At 43.8% G+C, this 19,182-nt stretch overlaps 1 protein-coding gene across 2 annotated transcripts in view; it reads right to left on the bottom strand.

The window, feature by feature from the left end:
* The window catches only part of LOC146173804 (uncharacterized), a 45,718-nt gene that overhangs the window by 18,244 nt on the left and 8,292 nt on the right, over positions 1-19,182 (bottom strand). For both annotated transcript variants that reach the window (XM_084584909.1, XM_084584910.1), the window contains exons 4-7: positions 13,150-13,224; positions 8,837-8,929; positions 5,936-6,019; positions 5,821-5,865 (exon numbers count right to left, since the gene is read on the bottom strand). In XM_084584909.1, the coding sequence (XP_084441035.1) occupies positions 5,821-5,865; positions 5,936-6,019; positions 8,837-8,929; positions 13,150-13,224 (297 nt within the window). The remainder of the gene's footprint in view (positions 1-5,820; positions 5,866-5,935; positions 6,020-8,836; positions 8,930-13,149; positions 13,225-19,182) is intronic.

The raw sequence follows: 19,182 nt of genomic DNA, 5'->3' as shown, positions 1-19,182 counted from the left end.
TGCATGCAATGATACTGCAGCAAGAGGCGCAGTAAGTTTTATTGTCTATCGCACACACTACGCACGTAATCAATCTGATTTTCCAGTAATTCCGCCTGCAACTGCGCTGCTGTGCTGGACAAGCACGGCCGCTCTACTTCCATGGTGCATCTGCGGAGCGAACGCATTACCGCGGCTTATATCCCACCTGCGCTTCGCGACTCTGCGCATACGTAGTGACGAGCATAGAGAAGTGATGATGACGCGCACGGAGGACTCGGCGGAGCTGTTGCAGTGGCGCGACGGCGTGCGACGCAGACCTATGGCGCCGGCGCAAGTGGTTGCCATGGTAACGGCGCATGCCCAGTTGTGGTCTCTGGCTTCTAGTGCAGCTAGGAGTGTAGCCTAGTGTAGGTTTCGCTACAAAAGGGACAACTACCTAGTTTGTCTAACTGACGTTCCTATGCCTTGATCGCTCTAGTTGGATGAACCACTCATTTCCTCCTGAAATTTAGTTACCAGGAATTGCTGTGAAATAAGGGCACCTTCTTTCGTTGGACAGGAATTGGTTGCCCGCTTTGAGGACATCATGCCGCTTTGAACAAAAACGTCTCTTAAAGCAAGGGCCATAACCTTTTCTTGACTTATTTGTTATCTTTGCTTTCAGAGAAAATGTGACTAATATAATGAGGCCGACCGCGGGGAGCTGGTTTTTACGTAGACTAGCACAAGGCGAGGGATGTAACGTATAATAGAAACAGCGCCCCTCGTTGCGATGTTGTGCGACCAGATAGACCATGCACAGATGTTTACGATCGTAAAAATTAATAAACAAGTTGGGTTATAATCTCCATGAAACCTTCAGTACCAAGGCTTCACACTCTAGTGTACTCAAACAAGACAGCGCATCATATCGCTGACATCTACGGCAGCACTTTGTTCATTACATGCGAGATAATAAAAAACGAAGATATCGTGCATTTTACTTGAGACCTGCAATGTACGAACTTTGTTCTTTTTTTTCTCTAGAAAAGGTTACGTGTATTTCGATATTCCGCCTTTAGTTAGAGTCGCACACCCGTTAAAAGTTCAGCTCCGAATATTTTTCAATAAGGTATTCAGGTGTGCAATGCCTCATTACTTGCTTAAAATTCCTCAAAGCTAATAAGTAATTACCATGAGTTATATTTTTGCATGAAGCGTTCCTTCAGTGCACCATATTCTTGGAGATTTCCATGGGGAAAGTAGGCATTCTACCGACAATACCGATGCTAGGTTAAGACAAAATTCCGAATAACCTATGAGCGTGACATCATTGGATATATTTCAACTCCTAATCGTGATTGCTTTTAGTGAGATAATCACTGTCCACTTTTCGTGAAGAAACAAGTTCCCCTTATAAAGGCCATTCTTGAGAACAGTTTTCTCAATGAAATACTTGCTCCAGAACTTGCCAAAATAGATGACGGCGTGCTGTTATTATTGACACGATCAAAGCTGTGAAAACCGGTCTTGTCTAGAATCAGCGCATGCACCATTATCGCTTTTTCTGGCGCAATATGTCCGAGATTTTTACCGAATGATTGCAGGTACCCGCCATTGAATCAAAATGTTCTCACATTGCTACATCTCATTTAGTAGTCTTATCTCAATGTTTCCTTGCGAGCTTTATTAAGAGGCATTCTGTTTAATACGACCGCCGAGCCCATCTGCAGCTTTCGAACAAATATTTTACAAGTTACTTTGTCCAAGAGCGCACACTGTCACCAGTCCAACATGGTCCAACATCCTCCAAAAAACAGCGCGAACAAACTGGGATGAAGGGAAGAAACCACAGGAACAAGCGCTGATTCTCAACTAAAGTTTATTCGCAGGAAACACGTTTATATAAGGAACAGAAACAATGAAACACTAAATAAAAGAAATATAAAAATAAAACACCAACATGGGTTCCGCAGAAGATTCTCCACCAGCACCCAAATGATAATTTGTCCCAAAGCATTGATAATAAATCATATGGACCTACTTGCATTATATTTTTCTAATGCGTTCGATAGAGTAATCATAAAAACTAATCAATAAATATACAATTATACGCAGCGGCTTCATTGTCAACTGGATCGAGAACTACTTAACTAACCAATCTCAGTATGTTATGGTCAGCAAAGAAATTTCTTTCACTGCTTTAGTTATATTGGGAGTACCCCAATGAAGATGCCTTGAACAATTTTATTCCCCATCTAAACCAATGATCTGCTGAATAACATACGAGTTAAAATTGAACTTTTTGCTGATTACTACATTATTTATAACGAATTACCTCAATGAAGGACACGATGACTTAAACAACGCCTTTCAATATGTGGCAACATGGTGGGAACAACATGGAACGTAAGAAAAACCACCTGCCTAACTAACTGCATCCTTTCCTACAAGATGCACTGTATAATATATTGTGAATTGCTTGCTAACTGTTAGTTTTTCATATTCATGATTTGTACCCTTACAAAAATGAGTTTTCAAACTCTATTGTTGGGCTATTTACCGCCTTTTGAATTTATTGAATTTCGATAGACATTCAACCCCAGCTGAGTGCAATCTTTACAGGGCCAACAGAATTTTCATTGTGTTCTACCCAATAGACTTTTTGTGCTATTTTTTCTATGTGCTTTTTGTTGTCAGTTTTCAACGTTCACGAACAATTAGCGTGTACTGTTCATGCTGACCCATGTTTTTAAGTAGTTTTAGGCACAAATGATAAGAACATGATGTGACAATTTCGTTATGAATTTTTGGTCTCACTTGTAACCAACTATTGGCCACATTCTGCAAAGGGAAATATAAGAGCAGCATGCAGTTGCGTGCTCGTTCATGTTATATAAAAGTACATATTAACGGTGCACACTTAGCTCAAGCTTCGCAACACAGTGAAAATATGCCCTAAAAACTTCATGATGGCAAAGCCTCCACTAATAATGCAAATACATCGTTGAATGTCAATCAGAATCCGTAATGAATCAGCTTCTGTATGTCATAGAAGGTAACTTTAGTGGTAGGACATATTTTATATTTATCATAAAACAAGTTCAGTGAGTCATCATACTAACAAACAGGATCCTAGATTGAACCTACCATGTAGGGCAGGACAGAGCTTTTTTAAACCAGTTGCAAAGTTCACTATATATATGCTACAGGGTCTGACATTCTGCCCAAGCCTAGGTATTTTTGCCCGTAGCTTTTGCCGCAAAATGAGGTGCAGTCTGCATTGGAATCCTCCACCGCTGTATGTCTTTGGAGAATTTAACTGTTATTTTTTTCTTTTCCTTCCTTTCTTAAAGTGGACACCATGCTAAAATGAAGTCACTTTAAACATTGAGGGGTTCTAATAATGACGGATTGATCCCACGCATACTATAGAGTTAACACGCATAGCAAAAACATTCGCGTATGAATTAAAAAGAAAAAAAAATAGGATTACACGCGTCTTCTATCGGCGACTCGTCTTTTCAAAGAAGCATTCGGCCGCTGCCTTGCTACTGTCCACACCCATCTTTCCCCCGTGCCGCGAACGGCGCCAGCATGTCCGGAGGGTCGAGGGTTACTTCCTGTCGGCTGGGGGGAAAAAGGGGGAGGGGGGAGGGGTTGCTCCCTCTGGGTCTCTGCTCTCTGCCTTCTCCGTGGTTTGTCTTCACGGAGATGACCTTGGCTGCAGCATAGCTGGAGTCGCGCAGCGGGGGCGGCGGCTCCCCCTTTTCACCGAAGCTGTTCTTCTGCGCCCCGTTTTCTTTGCACGCAGACGCGGGTACGCTGAGTGCGGCGATGTGCCAGTTCAGTTGGCGTTTTCCCGCCACCGTGGTCGCATCTTGCACTGTGAGCGAAGCACCGTATGTAGGTTTTTCGCTGGTGATTATCACGAAGATCGTTTTGTTCAAATTGGAGCGCGAACGTACGCATTTAAGTCTTCGGAGGAATCCGCTCTTGGGTGGCAGCTTCTGCGCAAGGAGGACGTGTTTAAGAAGTTCAACAGTCGCAGGCGTTTTGGATTCTGGGCGAAAAGCCGGCGCGGGCGGAGGGAGCGTCTGCACTTTGGTGAGTGTTTTACTTTTTCCTATTCGTGTTTGTGCCAGTCTTGTACAGTGTGTGCTACGAGGTGAAGCACGCATGTAAATATTTCTAGCAGGCAAACCAGCCTCATCGGAAAAAAAGGAGGGGGAGAGAGAGAGAGAACGAGGCTTGTCTCTACGCGGACGCTGGGGCCGATGGAACGCCAGCTGGAATGGCGACATTTTCTTTCTTTTTTTTTAGCCGGTGACCGTTTTGGCGGATTGTTCGGCACAGTGCTGTACTCTTTCGATACGCTACTCGCGCTGAGACGGACACATTATCGAGATCATAATATGCCTCTGTCACACATTGTGGATTATTGAATCTGTGCAGCTCCACCATTTTTGCAGTGTTTGTTTTTGTTTCCACTCATTTTAGTGCCTATAGTTGGTAATTTTGCTTCAAGTTTTCTGGGTAGTAATGCTTGTGACTTGCACTTTGCTATTTATATTCACAATAGGATCTTTGACGGCAGCATATATTGTTTATCAGGGAGAAATGAACGATGTGGTAGTGCTGCCGAGCTGTGGAGGCGGCGGTCGATGCCGTCTAAGCAGTGAAAGACAGTGACAACTCATTTTAGACAAGAAATTTCTTGAGCTATGACGTGGAGCAGCGCACAAATGCCTTTGCTCTATTTTTAGGTTAGTATATACCGCAACTTAATTATGATTTATATTGTTTATTTCAGCATCACATGCGAGGAGTTCCCGGACGTATCAGCGTTTTACGCAAAGAACAGCCTGGCGTCATACCTTGCACATGAATTGAAATAAAGCAAATAAACAGCCCAGCTCATGTTATGGGTTCACCAAAGGTGCATATTTTTTCTTTCTCATTAACGCGCATTTTTTATTCTGTGTTCCCTTTCCGCTGCGGATTAACAGAAAATGCTGCGTGATCAACGGTTAGCCAGGAGCAGGCACAAGGTGGTTTACATTAATGCAAAAGTAGCATAGCACATATCCTTGCTGCGGTCAGTCAACACATTCTATGTTCTGCTCGACCAATCAACAATTTAGTCAGTTTAGTGTAGGTTAATGAGTGAGTAAGTATAATGGGGCTTAAAAGATCTGTTTTGTTCTTTTATGCCTCACTATGCTTATCATTAACCAGCACTGATCAGACAGGATTGTTGATTGGTCGGGCAGAACATAGAATGTGGTGACTTATCGCAGCTAGGAGATGTACTGTACTACTTTTGCATTAATGAAAATCACCCCGTGTCTGCTCCTGGCAAACCGATGGTCGTGTACTATTCTCTGTTGTTCAGGAGTGGAAAGGTAGCAGAAAATCAAAAAGCGTCACTTGCAGAGTTTCTGAAGCATTTGAGCCTGAAATCAACAGAATTTCAGTTGCGCGAATTCCAAAAGCGCTCTTAAGAAACACATGGGCCACTATTTCATAAGCGCTCAACAAGAGGTCAACACTGCATCATCCAAGATGTTGCCGATTATCAACAGACTTTCAACAGCGTGTATTGACACAACGCTTTCGAATTTCTATAGAAACCCTACATGCATTTTTGTAAGGGTAGCCTTCATTGTGTGGTCGCTACTATTGCCTGCGTTCATTATATGCCCATCCTGTAAACATTCTAACGGTGATTGACAACATCTGAAATAATTGAGTCCAAGTGAGCCGAATAACAGTATTCCTGAGAATCAATTGGATGTCTTCCAGACTACCAAGCTGTCATCACCAACATGTTACAACATGCTACTATAAGCTGCTCACCTGTAGACGCTGTTCCATTTCCACCTTCTCCTCATTAAGCTTTTCCTGCAAAAAATCAGAATTAGTTCTGTTCCATGGCAACATGGGCACTTATGCTGGTTAGTAGGATAGTTACCATAGCTGTTTCTATCTCTTTCGTCTTTTTCTTATAGTCTTCCTGTGCTCTGGCCAACAGGTGTTCAAACTCACGCTGAGAGTTCTGCGCCAAGAAACAGAACATGTACCGCAGCAAGATAAGGATCAGCAGAGACAGACACAAATGAGGTGTTTACCACTACTTAAGAAACAAAAAATATTCTGATAATAGCATATGAGAATGAATCAAACATTAGCGAGTGTTCACGAACCTTACACGTAGTATGACTTCAGCAATTAGGCTATCTGGGGCCGCCATAATACCTTAATCTTGTCACTACTACGTTCTGAAACTCTCAGTGTTCCAGTGCTCCTTCTGATTTTTTGAATGAATGTTCTACATTTTTGACATTCATTTAGTGGGGTGGGTGAAATGCGAAATTGTGTGTGTGTGGGGGGGGGGGGGGGGGGGAGTGTCAACGTATTCTTTAGGATACATTTACTTTGTTTAAGATCTAAAACTTTTACCCCAATATATATTCGGTGATATGTGATTGGTTTCCTGTTGTAACATGTACGAGTTAAACATGTCTTGTCCCACAGTGACAAGTTCCTGCTCAATGAACGCGTAAAATGCATCGCTTTAAAAAAGTTTGTCAAAATGTACGTTACTGATGACACTAAAACAAGTTTAGCTGTTCTACTTTTTACCACTAGGCGATATCAAGTCGTCGCATAAGGCCTCTAAAGCACTGTTTCGAACGAATGCTCTTAAGGTACTTAGAAGTACATCACGTGGCTCATGATCGAAAGGACCATGGTTCAATTCTGTACTAGACAACATTTTATATTGTAAAAATTTAACGTTTTTTTTTCCCGCTGAACCATATATAATGCAGCCGAATGATGTCACGACCAAGTTTACCAATACAAATGTGCCTTTATGTAATTATTATTTACTGTGTGTTAGTCAAAAAGTTTCAATTAAATGGCAGATGTCACGAAGCTTTAAAGTCCTAGCCTTCTTGAGCTGTACGAACATTTGGGGACAGAAAACGCGAGATATTCTGCTGGATGACAGCTGATATCTATCCATTAAAAACAGGAACGACCAAAAAATTCCCTCAGCCAAATATTGCATGCAATCATAGAGAAAAATGCCTCCAGATCACCGAAGTGTGGGGACTATAAAAAACTCGCGTTACCTTCACGTAATTCATAGCTTAAGCGCAGAAGTACCGCACCCAGTCTCTATTTCTTAAAATACACTTGTCAGCACGACGCAAAAAAGTTGAAAATGTGTCAACCAATACTATTATTTCCAAAAAAATGTTTGCTACTTATTTGCACACGTAAATGTTCAGACGTTTGAGAAATAGATTTGTCTTCGGAGCTAGATCCATTAAACGTTGCATCGCAGGCTATGCGAATGGTATGGAAAATTAGGGTTAAATGCGGTATCTTCTTTTTTTGCTTTTTCTAACCTGCGGAGCCGGACTTCAGATGTCGACTTATTTCCGTTCCTGCTTGCGCCGCTTCAGCTGCTTTACGTACACAAATATTTAAATAAGTAAAATATTGGAGGCACTAGACCTCAATTTTTATTAATTATTTCATACTGTATATGCATCACGAATATGTACATATATCATCAAAAAAATAAGTATTTAGCTCTAGTGTCGAAGATGCACTTTATAATTTAAAACCCCCTAAGAATTGGTTATAATAATTCTTAGTAACAAAATATTAAGCTGTTAAAGTAATTTTCTGTCAGGCCGAATGCGCTGTAGAGAGCAGCGGAGAAAGAACCGGGAAAGAGTTTCCTATTTTTTGAAGTGAATCTGTCGGCACCGTCATTATGTGTTTCATTAGCAAACATCTTCTACTATGTATAACATCGCTGTGATATGTTTTAGAGACTGGCGGGGTCTATCACAATGTGACAGTATTTAAAATTGTTCGGCCAAATAATTGTTTCCGCTAAAAAATAAACTGAAGGTCTAAATTGTTTTGTTTTAGGCTAGGCGAGCGTTCTTAAAGACACACTCTAGAGGTTTCCCACACAGAGGCCTAAAAAAACACCTACACAGAGATTTGAAACACCTTAGCAGCATTCTTCGGTGCCCTGTGTTTGTTGCGCGTTTAAAAGTATTTCCCTTTTTTTTGTGGGTTCTAACCGATGTTAGCGTTTAGCACCCTCAATTAGCCGTCCTTGAGCGTGCAATACACTTCGTTGCATTTATTTATTATTGGCTAATAAGGTGTCAATATACTGAGCTATAAGGAATAATGCTTAAGCATTTCGCTGGACTCAAATTCTAAACTCGCCAAAATTTAAAATAAAAAAGAATAAAAACCTTCAGCGAGTGTTTGCAGCAAGTCAAAATTTGAATCTTCCCAGAATAACGTTTAAGCGTCCCCAATATTCACTGCCCACGTGACTATCACGCCTAATAAAATTATTACTTCAGTCTAGGAGGTATGTTTTCTTTTGCTTATAGATAACAAGTTTACGCACCAACAGTCTTCAGTGTTCTCATACATATAACAACTATGGAAATTATTACTTGTGTTTAAGAGACATTTATCAGTTTCGCTTATTAGAAAGCATAGATATCGTAGCTCTGTTATTCGGCGCTAAGCCTGCTTAATGCAGGCATGTAATGCACATGTTTGTGTCGACCTCTAGCAACTGTGTGGCATTGTGTCTGCCACTAATATAGAGTTTTTGTCACAAATTCGATAATAGTTTTACGCAAGCACTTCAGCTTATATTTCCTCTTGTTAGCACATGTTGGTGCTTATGTGTCCGGGTAAATTCTAAAATAAGGGTCACAAACGCATACCTGAAATTTCTTATGATCACGCAGATCAGAGTACAATAAACGTGTTTCGTTTATGCCCTATTTGCTGCCTCGAGAAACACTTTTACAACACTTGCCTCCTGTTCTTTTTGCAGCCTACAAACTTCTTGTTCCAGCAGAGCAATAACGTCGTGGCTACTCTCATGGTCATAGCGAACATGTCGAAAAACCTGAAAAGTAAGCAAGCTGAAATTCGCAACATCCAACACGCATGCATGCTCATCATCATCATCTTCAGCCTGATTATACCCACTGCAGGGCGAAGGCCTCCCCCATATTTCTCCACTTAACCCGGTTCTGTGCTAGCTGCATCCACTTGACCCCCGCGAACTTATTAACCTCATCCGCCCACCTAACTTTCTGCCGCCCCCTGCTACGCTTTCCTTCTCTTGGAATCCTGTTTGTTACCCTAAGCGACCATCGGTTATCCTCTCTTCGCACTACATATCCTGCCCATGCCCATTTCTTCTTCTTAATTTCCACTAGAATTTCGGTAACTTGAGTTATTTCTCTGACCCACTCTGCACGCTTCCTATCTCTTAACGTTACCCCTACCCTTTTTCGTTCCATAGCCCTCTGGGTTGTCCTCAACTTAAGTAGAACCCTCTTGGTTAGCCTCTAGGTTTCAGCCCCATACGTGAGTACAGGTAAGATGCAACTATTGTATACTTTCCTCTTGAGCGATACCAGTAGTCTGCTAGTCATAATCTGCGAGTATTTGCTAAATGCGCTACACCCCAATCTTATTCTTCTTGTTATTTCATTTTCATGGTCCGGAGCTGCGGTTACTACCTGTCCTAAGTAGACATAATCGCCTACTACTTCCAGTTCTTCGCTACCTAATGTAAACTGCTGTTCCTTCCCGAGGCTGTTGAACATTACCTTAGTCTTCTGCATATTGATTTTAAAATCTACTACCTTTCTACTTTTCCTGTCTAGGTCATCAATCATTATTTGCAGCTCATCCCCCGAGTTGCTTAGCAAGGCAATGTCATCAGCAAATCGCAGATTACAGAGGTATTCTCCGTCTACCCTTATCCCTAACTGCTCCCATTCCAAGTCTGTGAATACTTCCTCTAAGCAAGTTGTGAATAGTACTGGGAGGATTGTGTCTCCTTGCCTAACACCTTTCTTTATGGGAAGTTTGTTACTTTATTTATGCAGAATTATGGTTGCTGTGCCACCACTGTATATATCTTCCAGCACTTTCACGTACGGCTCGTCTGCCCCCTGATTTCGCAATGCCTGTATCACCGCCGATATTTCAACTGAGTCAAATGCTTTTTCGTACAATGAAGACTACGTATAAGGGCTTATTATATTCCGAGCATTTTTCTATCACCTGATTGATGGTATGGATATGATCGACAGTGCAGTACCGTTTCCGAAAGACTGCTTACTCTTTTGCTTGATTGCAGTCTAAGGTTGTCCTGATTCTATTACCGATTACCTTAGTAAATACCTTATATGTAACAGACAGTAAGCTGATTGGTCTGTAATGTTTAAGGTCCTGAAAGTCCCTTTCCTTATGAATGAGGATAATGTTTGCATTCTTCCATGGTTTCGGTACCATCGATGACACCAGGCACTGCGTATACAGGGTGGCCAGTTTCTAGCACGGTATCCCCCCCGTCCTTTAGTAAACCTGTAGTTATCTGATCCTCTCCAGCTGATTTCCCCCTCTTCATAGTTTCTAATGCTTTCTTGACCTCGTCCTTCGTCACTGGTGGAACGTCTGACTGTTTTTCCCTGCCGCCAATCTCGTTACGGTCCTGACTACTTTGGCTGCTGTAGAGATCTGTATAGAACTCCTCGGCTACTTTGACTATCTTATCCATATACGTGATGACGTTGCCCACCTTGTCCCTTATCGCATACATCTGGATTTTGCCTGTGCCGAATTTCTTCTTTAGCGCTTTAAGGCTTCCCTCGTTCTTTACAGCATGCTCAATTTTCTCCATTTTATACTTCCTTATATCAGCCACATGCGCTTATTGATTAGCTTCGATATCTCGGCCAATTCGATCTGGTCTGTTGGATTGGAAGCTTTCATACTCTGGCGTTTCTTAATGAAATCTTTCGTCTCCTTAGACAGCTTACCGGTATCCTCTCTAACTCTCCTACCGCCTACTTCTACCGCACACTCAGCAATGATATCTCTGAAATTGTTGTTCATTGCTTCTAGGGTGATGTCGCCATCCTCCGTTAGAGCTGAATATCTATTCTGTAGCGAGATCCTGAATTCTTCTTACCTCCCCCTCACCGCTAGTTCGTTGATGGGTTTCTTTCTTACTAATCTGTTGCATTCCTTCTTCAGATTTAGGCTAATTCGGGACCTCACGATCCTGTGGTCACTGCATCGCACTTTCCCGATTACCTCTACATCTTGCACAATGGCGGTGGTTGAACACATTATGAAGTCGATTTCATTTAATTTAATCTCCCTGTTAGGACTTTTCCATGTCAATTTCCGGTTCTTCCATCTGCTGAAGAAGGTATTCAGGATTCTTATGTTATACCACTCTGCAAACTCAACTAGTAACTCCCCCTTGCTATTCCTAGACCCAATGCCATAGTCACCTACTGCCTGGTCCCCTGCCTGCTTTTTCCCTACCTTGGCATGGAAGTCGCCCATTAGTACAGTATACTGCGTCTTTACATTCCGCATTGCCGATTCCACATCTTCGTAGAAGCTTTCAACTGCCTGGTCATCATAACTACATGTAGGTCCATAAGGCTGTGTAACCTTCAGTTTATACCGCTTATTAAGTCTAATTATGATGACTGCCACCCTCTACTTAATACTACAGAATTCATCTGTGTTAACCGCTATATACTTATTGACAAGGAAATCTACTTCTAGTTGTCGCCTCTCTGGCAAGCCTCGATAACACAGTACATGCCCGTCCTTCAGTACAGTATATGCCTCATTCGGCCTCCTAACCTCACGAATCCCTATGACATCCCATTTCATACCTTCTAGTTCCTCTAACAGCACTGCTAAACTAGCTTCACTAGCTAGGGTTCTAACGTTAAACGTTGCCAGGGTCAGTTTCCAATGGCGGCCTGTCCAGCGGAGCGAGGAATTCTTAGCATCCCCTGTTGTGTCACAGGTCTCTTTCCAGGTGGTCAGTTGTTCCGCTGTCGGTGGTGACCGAGGGCCGGGGTTTTATCGAGCTTATCATCAGAGGTTGCGGCCAATGACTTCACGAGGATGGCCAACTCCTGTTCTGATGAGGGAGTGCGTTGCCGGAGATGTTCACCGGCATCAGGTCGCACCCGAAACCTGTTTATGCAATTCCATCGACACGCGGCTTTTTTTATAAATCCGGTGGAGATTGCGCGGCACGGGGATTTGAACCCCGGTCCTCTTGCATGCGAGGCGGATGTTCTACTACTAGGCCACCGCTGCACCTTGTGGTAGACCACCCGCCTCGCATTCTAGAGGTGCGGGGTTCGATCCCCAGTGCAGCCGGGTACCCACCGGTTTCCAATGGGTACAAGATTTCACCCGGCCTGGTGCTCGGCTCTTCTGGGGTGAAATTCTTGGAAAAAGGGGCCATAAGCCAAAAATGTTGGTTCGAGAAAGAAAAAAAGAAGGGCCACATAATGGGCTTTTGCCGCGCGAGGCGGACTTATTGCTTTCCGATGGCGGAACGGATCACTGCCACATCGGCAGTGATCCGTGCGTGCTCGACCCTTCCTAAACTAGATGGACCAATCGCTTTTCCTGTTCAGGTATTCTCTCGTGAAAATTCAAATCCCACTTCCGGAGTCCTCCACTTAGCCTGAGTTGCTTTGGGACTATAAACCCCACAAACCAAACCAAACCTATTGAAAAAAATTGCATGAGGCAATACACCTCAACAGTATTTCAACAGAGAAGCGAAGATTGGTTAGGCCATTCTGTCTTAACGAAAAAGATAATGAGAATCCAAGATCAAAATTTATGTTATCACAAATCCTCAAGGAATATTGTCAAGTTACACCTACATAATTAATGCGATATTGCATTCTATTATAACATTTCAAAAACTGCAAATTTTAAGATGTATGCACTCCATTCTTTTCGTTTTTAGATTGAAAACTGATCATCATTTTTGGAGATGGCTGATCAGAAAATGTGAAATGCTGAGAGTTTTAAAATTTGCCCAAGTCTGAAGCACAATCCAAATTCTAAAAGCTGCCTAACTTATGGGCAATAATTGCGGTTTTAAAACTCTGAGTTCTAGAGGCCAGCATGAGTTATCTGATTTCTTAGCAAATGGCAGGCACTTCAAGCTAAACATCGGAGCATGAGATGTTTAAGATTGTTTGAGAACATTTGTAGAACACTCCGAAAATAAGAAACCAGTATTAATATGGAGTTGAAATACTGACACAAACTTACCGGTACTTCGTCGCTGGTCGTCTGTTGATGGTGTCCACTTGGAATTGAGCTCATATCACAATTTTCTTCATGTCGCTGCGCGGGATTGGTCATGACACAAAGAATGTTTGTATGCCATATATATCAAACGTCTATTAAAACGTACAACATTATTTGTTGGCTCGGGCTTGTGTTTTATGAGGAACCACTGTACGTTTTATAGTTTACTGCTTTGTAGATAGCATGCTTAATCTGAAGGAAGCACGCTTAATGAGGCTGACAGCCCAAAATATAGAACAGGCGAAATTGTTCTTGATCACAGTTAGCAATATCGCATTTTGTCTTAAAGTGTGGACGCTATTTTGAAAGGACAAAAAAGTTTCTTAAATTTTATTTAAACTACAAACGTGTGCACAAATTTGGAAGGTTAGCAAATTTTGCAAGCGTTTTCAAAATGATTACAATTAATTGCTTTCATTGCATCTATATTTTTAGAAAAATATTTTCAGTGCTTGTTAATGCAATTGCCATATGCAAGGTTTTCCACCACTAGTCGAAACACGTTTCGTTTACGTGGCATCATAAAGCTCCTGAGCGGCAGAAAAGCAGGACCAGCCATCTCCGTATTTGGCACTAATTAAGTACTAAAACCCCATTTATTCGAAGGGGATGCGGCGGTCAGCAACGTTACACAAAAGGGTTTTAAACACATAATTAAGGTATGATAAACATCACTTGAATGGCGTAAAAGTAACATACCATGACATCTAATAAGTAATAAAAGTTAGAGTTTGTCTGAAATTGCCTTAGCTTATAGATTACTCATCTTCGTTCTGAAGAAAAATTTAAGTTCCAATGTTAGGATTCTATGGATGCTATAGAACAGGTAACATAAGACACATGTGTATGACTTGAGAAAAAGCGAGTATTTACATGTCTGTTGTATGACGTTTACGTTAAAATGCGGCCTTGCGACAACATTGCTAAAAAGTGTGTGCATTACTAAAAACGACAAGGCACTATCGGGCCCTATTCCTAGGAAAGAACATAGACGACCAGGTAGGGTTTGTTAAGACTTTATCTATAGAATGCCTCATGAGTGCTCGGTGGGCAATTCCATTCTATTATTTAGGCACCTTGAAACTTACCTTTCGCTCCTTTACGCTAAACTGCAAGACAAAAATATTGTCAAGAAGACTGCATATGAAATTATTTCTGGCAGTCAAGGTGACATCTGGAACTAGCTGCTGAAAGAGTACGCTGTCACTGTTTTGAGTTAAACGGCCTTGAATTGTGTCCTTTAATATCAAAGCGCAAACTGACGTGCACACAAAAATTTTAGTGATGAAATGAATCAGTCGTGGCCAGAACCGTATATAACTTTTCCGAGCATTGTAGAATTTATAGAAACGTAGTTTTCGCCGCAGTTGTGTTTTTTTACTTATGCGCGGTGTCGCATTGCCACAAGCCAAACATAAATATTCCTCAGTTTTCCTTGGGGGTTGTGTTGTGACTCGGGGGATGAAATGCAAATAATGATTGATGACCTGGACAGAAAAAGTAGAAAGGTAGGCTTGAAAATCAATATGCAGAAGACTAAGGTAATGTTCAACAGCCTTGGCAAGGAACAGCAGTTTACATTAGGTAGCGAAATACTGGAAGTAGCTGGCGAATATGTCTACTTAAGACAGGTAGTAACCGCAGATCCGGAAATAACAAGAAGAATAAGATTAGGATGGAGCGCATTTGGCAAACACTCGCAGATTATGACTAGCAGCTTACCGGTATCGCTCAAAGGAAAGTATACAACAGTTGCATCTTGCCTGTACTCACCTATGGGGCTGAATTGTGGAGGCTAACCAAGAAAGTTCTACTTCAGTTGAGGACAATCCTGAGGGCTATGGAACGAAAATTTGTAGGGGTAACATTAAGAGATAAAAAGCGTGCAGAGTGGGTAAGAGAAATAACTCAAGTTACCGACATTCTAGTGGAAATTAAGAAGAAGAAATGGACATGGGCAGTACATGTAGTGCGAAGAGAGGATAACCGATGGTCGCTGAGGGTAACAAACTGGATTCCAAGGGAAGGAAAGCGTAGCAGGGGGCGGCAGAAAGTTAGGTGGGCGGATGAGATTAAGAAGTTCGCAGGGGTCAAGTGGATGCAGCTAGCACAGAACCGGGTTAAGTGGAGAAATATGGGAGAGGCCTTCGTCCTGCAGTGGATATAATCAGGCTGATGATGATGATGATGTGTGATCTTCAGAGCACGCGTTAGGCATTAAACAGTACATTTTCTTCCGCCGTAATTTTTACTCTAAACGTGCGATATATACATTGAAGGTGCTCCTGCTGGGAACATCTCTTTAGGCGCACAGTTGCAATGACAATGATAAGCACCGGAAAGAGTAAAAAAATTAGTGTGGACGCTCGTTACCTTTGAGAATGTAATATAAGTCTACGTAATATTTCTTCACTATAGAGAAGAGCTGGGCCAGCTGGTACATATTGGCAAAGATTGAAACCAGCGGACGGGCGCACTAAAAGAGAGGTACACCAGGTGAAGCTGGACTAAAAACTGAGTTTATTTTTAAGAAATTCGCATTTATGTACACACTTCAGCGAAAATGAAACGCTTGAGCACATGGAAAGATAAATTTACATATATATAAAGATTAATCATGAGCAAAATACAATTCCGGTTATAGCACGCTATGTGCGCTGTAAGGAGCTTAAGAACTGGAATTATTTATCGCACAAGGTCACAGACGTGTCACTAACACAATTCTGATCATTTTTGATAATATTGTTACCGGGAAACGCGTGACCGCAGTGGTGTGACGACGACGATCGAGGAGCGCGTGGACGATAAATTGTTCTGAAAGACGACCACGCTGACAGAGTGAATGCTGCTCGGCTCCTGAAGTCTTTGCGCCGGGCTCCGCCCATCGCAGCGTCAGTTGCATCAAATACATCCCCGTAACATCTTGGCGGAGGTCGGGGGCTCGACACGATCTGAAGCAGGATCTACGCAGCGGCCGTGACCTCGGAAACGTCACGATGACAACCGACGCGGCTCCATCTTCCTCCGCAGCTACAAATGTCGTTGTAGCCCTTCTCCGTGACACTGGCTATTTCTGCGGTACAGATGAGGTCGATGTAGAGGACTGGCTTTCGCTTTATAAGCGTGTTAGCCAGCACAACAGGTGGGATTACACGCTGATGCTTGCCAATGTAATCTTCTATCTCACTGGCATGGCACGCGTGTGGTTCAAAACGCACGAAGTAGTTGTTCCCTCCTGGGATGTTTGCAAACAAAAACGCCGTGGCCTGTTCGGAAAGCCTGTTGGCCGGAGGGACCACGCCACCCGGACGACCCAGACATCTACCAAGCTTATATCACATATATCCAAGACGTTTTGGCCCTGTCCCGAAAGGTTGATAAATACATGACAGAACTTGATAAGGCGGTGCACATCCTCAAAGGCATAGATGACGATGTCTTCAATCTTCTACTCTGTCAGGACTCTTCTACGGTTGACTCCGTTCTGCAGGTTTGCTGACGTTTCGAACAGGCTAAACAGCGACGCATTGGACATTCCTTTAACCGCCTCTCCGACACCGCTCCTAGCTCCATGTGCGAGGATCTGCCGAGCCTAAGGCAGCCTTCCAACACTGACAACACGACTCGCATGGTGCGTCGTGAACTGGAAGCGCTCGCTCTTGCTGCATCCAAACCTCCCTCCTCGGACAGCAACTTAGCAACCATATATCTCATTCAAGCCGTCGTCATTCAAGAGGTTGCCAACTTGGGCGTCCTCTGTAGCCGCACCGTGGACCATCAGAGTGCGAGCCCCGTCCCTCCCATGGTCGCCTCCGCTACGTCCCGCGACACCTACACGTTACTCTACCGATTCCGCAATCCTGATGAGTGGCGCACCCCTGACAATAGGCCGATCTGTTCCATATGCTCGCGTATTGGGCACATCTCTCGCCACTGCCGCAGCCGCTGGTCTTCACCACCTCGACGTTTTATTTACGTTGATCGCTACTCCGGCTAAGACCACCGTCGTTTCTCGCTTCGTTATGAGCCGCCCCACACCGAGACCTGTCCGCCTCCTCCTGTCTCCAGTCGCTCACCTTCCCTGCCAGCCCGCCGATCCCGTTCACCTGTTCCTCGCCGTAGTTTCTCACCGTCCTCCACCCGCAGCTTCATGGGAAACTAGCTAATGCCGCTCCCGGAGGTGACGCTGCATTGGTACCCCGATTTGAAAATTCTCTACTGCCAATTTCTTCGCCCTGTAACCTCCTCTTCCTGTTCGTGGATGGTGTTTCTGTATCTGCCGTCATTGGCACTGGCGCCCAAGTATCAATCATGAGCTCATATTTTTGCCGCCACCTCAAGAAAGTACAACCTTTTCCCACCGGTCGTGTTGCCGTTGGCTGTACTGCTGCCTTAACTGGCCTGTGCACTGCCCGAGTCACCCTTGCAGGTCTTTACATCTCGGTTTTGTTCACCGTCCTCAACTAGTTCCCTCACAGCGTGATCCTCGGTCTTAACTTTTTAACGTCCCACTCTGTCCTTATCGGCCGCTCCAGCAGCCTTCTTCGTTTGGACCTACCTGTCTGCTCAGAAAATCCTGAATCTACACCCAGCCTTCAGTCCACCGAGTTCACTCGCCTGCCCACTGACTCTGCTGTTTACCTACCTCTGTCTCCTTTACCACCTGTGCCTGATGGTGACTATGTTCCTTGTCCTATCACCGAAGTCTTTCTCGACCACAACGTCGTTCTTCCTCACCTCATCGTACGCATTACTCAGAAAAGCACATACCTTCCTATCCTGAACTTCCGTCTGTCGCCCCAAGTTCTCCCCGAATGGATATCCCTTGCTACATTGTCCCCTCTCACATACTGCACCATTTGTGCACTCAATCTTGGCCCACCTTAAAGCGTCCTTCAAATACCCGTATTCTCATAACAATTACTGACTCCATTTCCTCGATGATTACCCCGACCTCAACGCCGAACACGCTCGGACCTACAGAACCTTTTGTTGTCCTTCACTGACATTTTTGACTTTGCCGCCGGTTCTCTGGCCCAAACATCAGCTGTGACTCGCCGCATTGACACAGGCAATGCAGGACCTGTACATCGGAAGCCTTATTGTGTGCCCCTTTCTGAGCGCCAAGTTCTAGATCAGGAGGTTGAAAAGATGTTAGCCAACAATATCATCGAACCTTCAAACAGCCCCTGGGCATCTCCTGTCGTGCTCGTTAGAAAGAAAGACAACAGCTGGCGCTTTGCGTCGACTATCGACATCTAAACAAGATTACAAGGAAGGATGTTTGCCCGCTTCCGCGAATCGACGATGCCTTTGATTGCATGGAGCAGGTTATTTTTCCTTCATCGATCTTCGTAGCGGCTACTGGCAAGTCTCTGTTGACCAACAAAACTGCGAAAAGACAGCTTTCGTTGCACCCGATGGACTTTACCAATTTAAGATTATGGCTTTTTGACTTTGTAACGCCCTTGCCACGTTTTAACGGATGATGGACGCCTTACTCCGGGGCTTGAAATGGACGACTTGTCTATGTTACTTGGATGACGTGTTTGTCTTCTCACCCTCGTTCGAAAGTCAGCTCCGTCGCCTTTCGTCCATATTGGCACTTCTCCGCCGTGCCGGACTTGAATTGAACTCAAAGAAGTGCAGTTTGGTCGCCGCGAACTTAAAGTGCTTGGCTATTTGGTGAATGCCACCAGCGTGCGACCCGATCCCGACAAAGTTCGCGCTGTCAGTGCTTTTCGATCTCATCGTTCATCTCATCATGTCCGCAGTTTTGTAGGCCGGTTCGCACAAATCGTTGCCGCCGTTGCACGCCCTCTCACCAATTTGTTGAAGAAAGGCGTTCCTTTCTGTTGGGGACCAGAGCAGGCAAACGCTTTCTCCACCCTCATCGCTGTTCTTACAAATCCTCCTCTGCTGGCCCATTTCAACCCGTCTGCCCCGACGGAACTTCGTACCGACGCCAGTGGCCACGGGATTGGCGCCACTATT

The sequence above is a fragment of the Amblyomma maculatum genome, chromosome 11 (assembly GCF_055883805.1).
Source record: "Amblyomma maculatum isolate TAMU_Amacu chromosome 11, ASM5588380v1, whole genome shotgun sequence".
NCBI classification, from domain to species: domain Eukaryota; kingdom Metazoa; phylum Arthropoda; class Arachnida; order Ixodida; family Ixodidae; genus Amblyomma; species Amblyomma maculatum.
The sequence above is the reverse complement of the archived record's forward strand: the minus strand, read 5'-3'. Positions and strand labels throughout refer to the sequence as shown.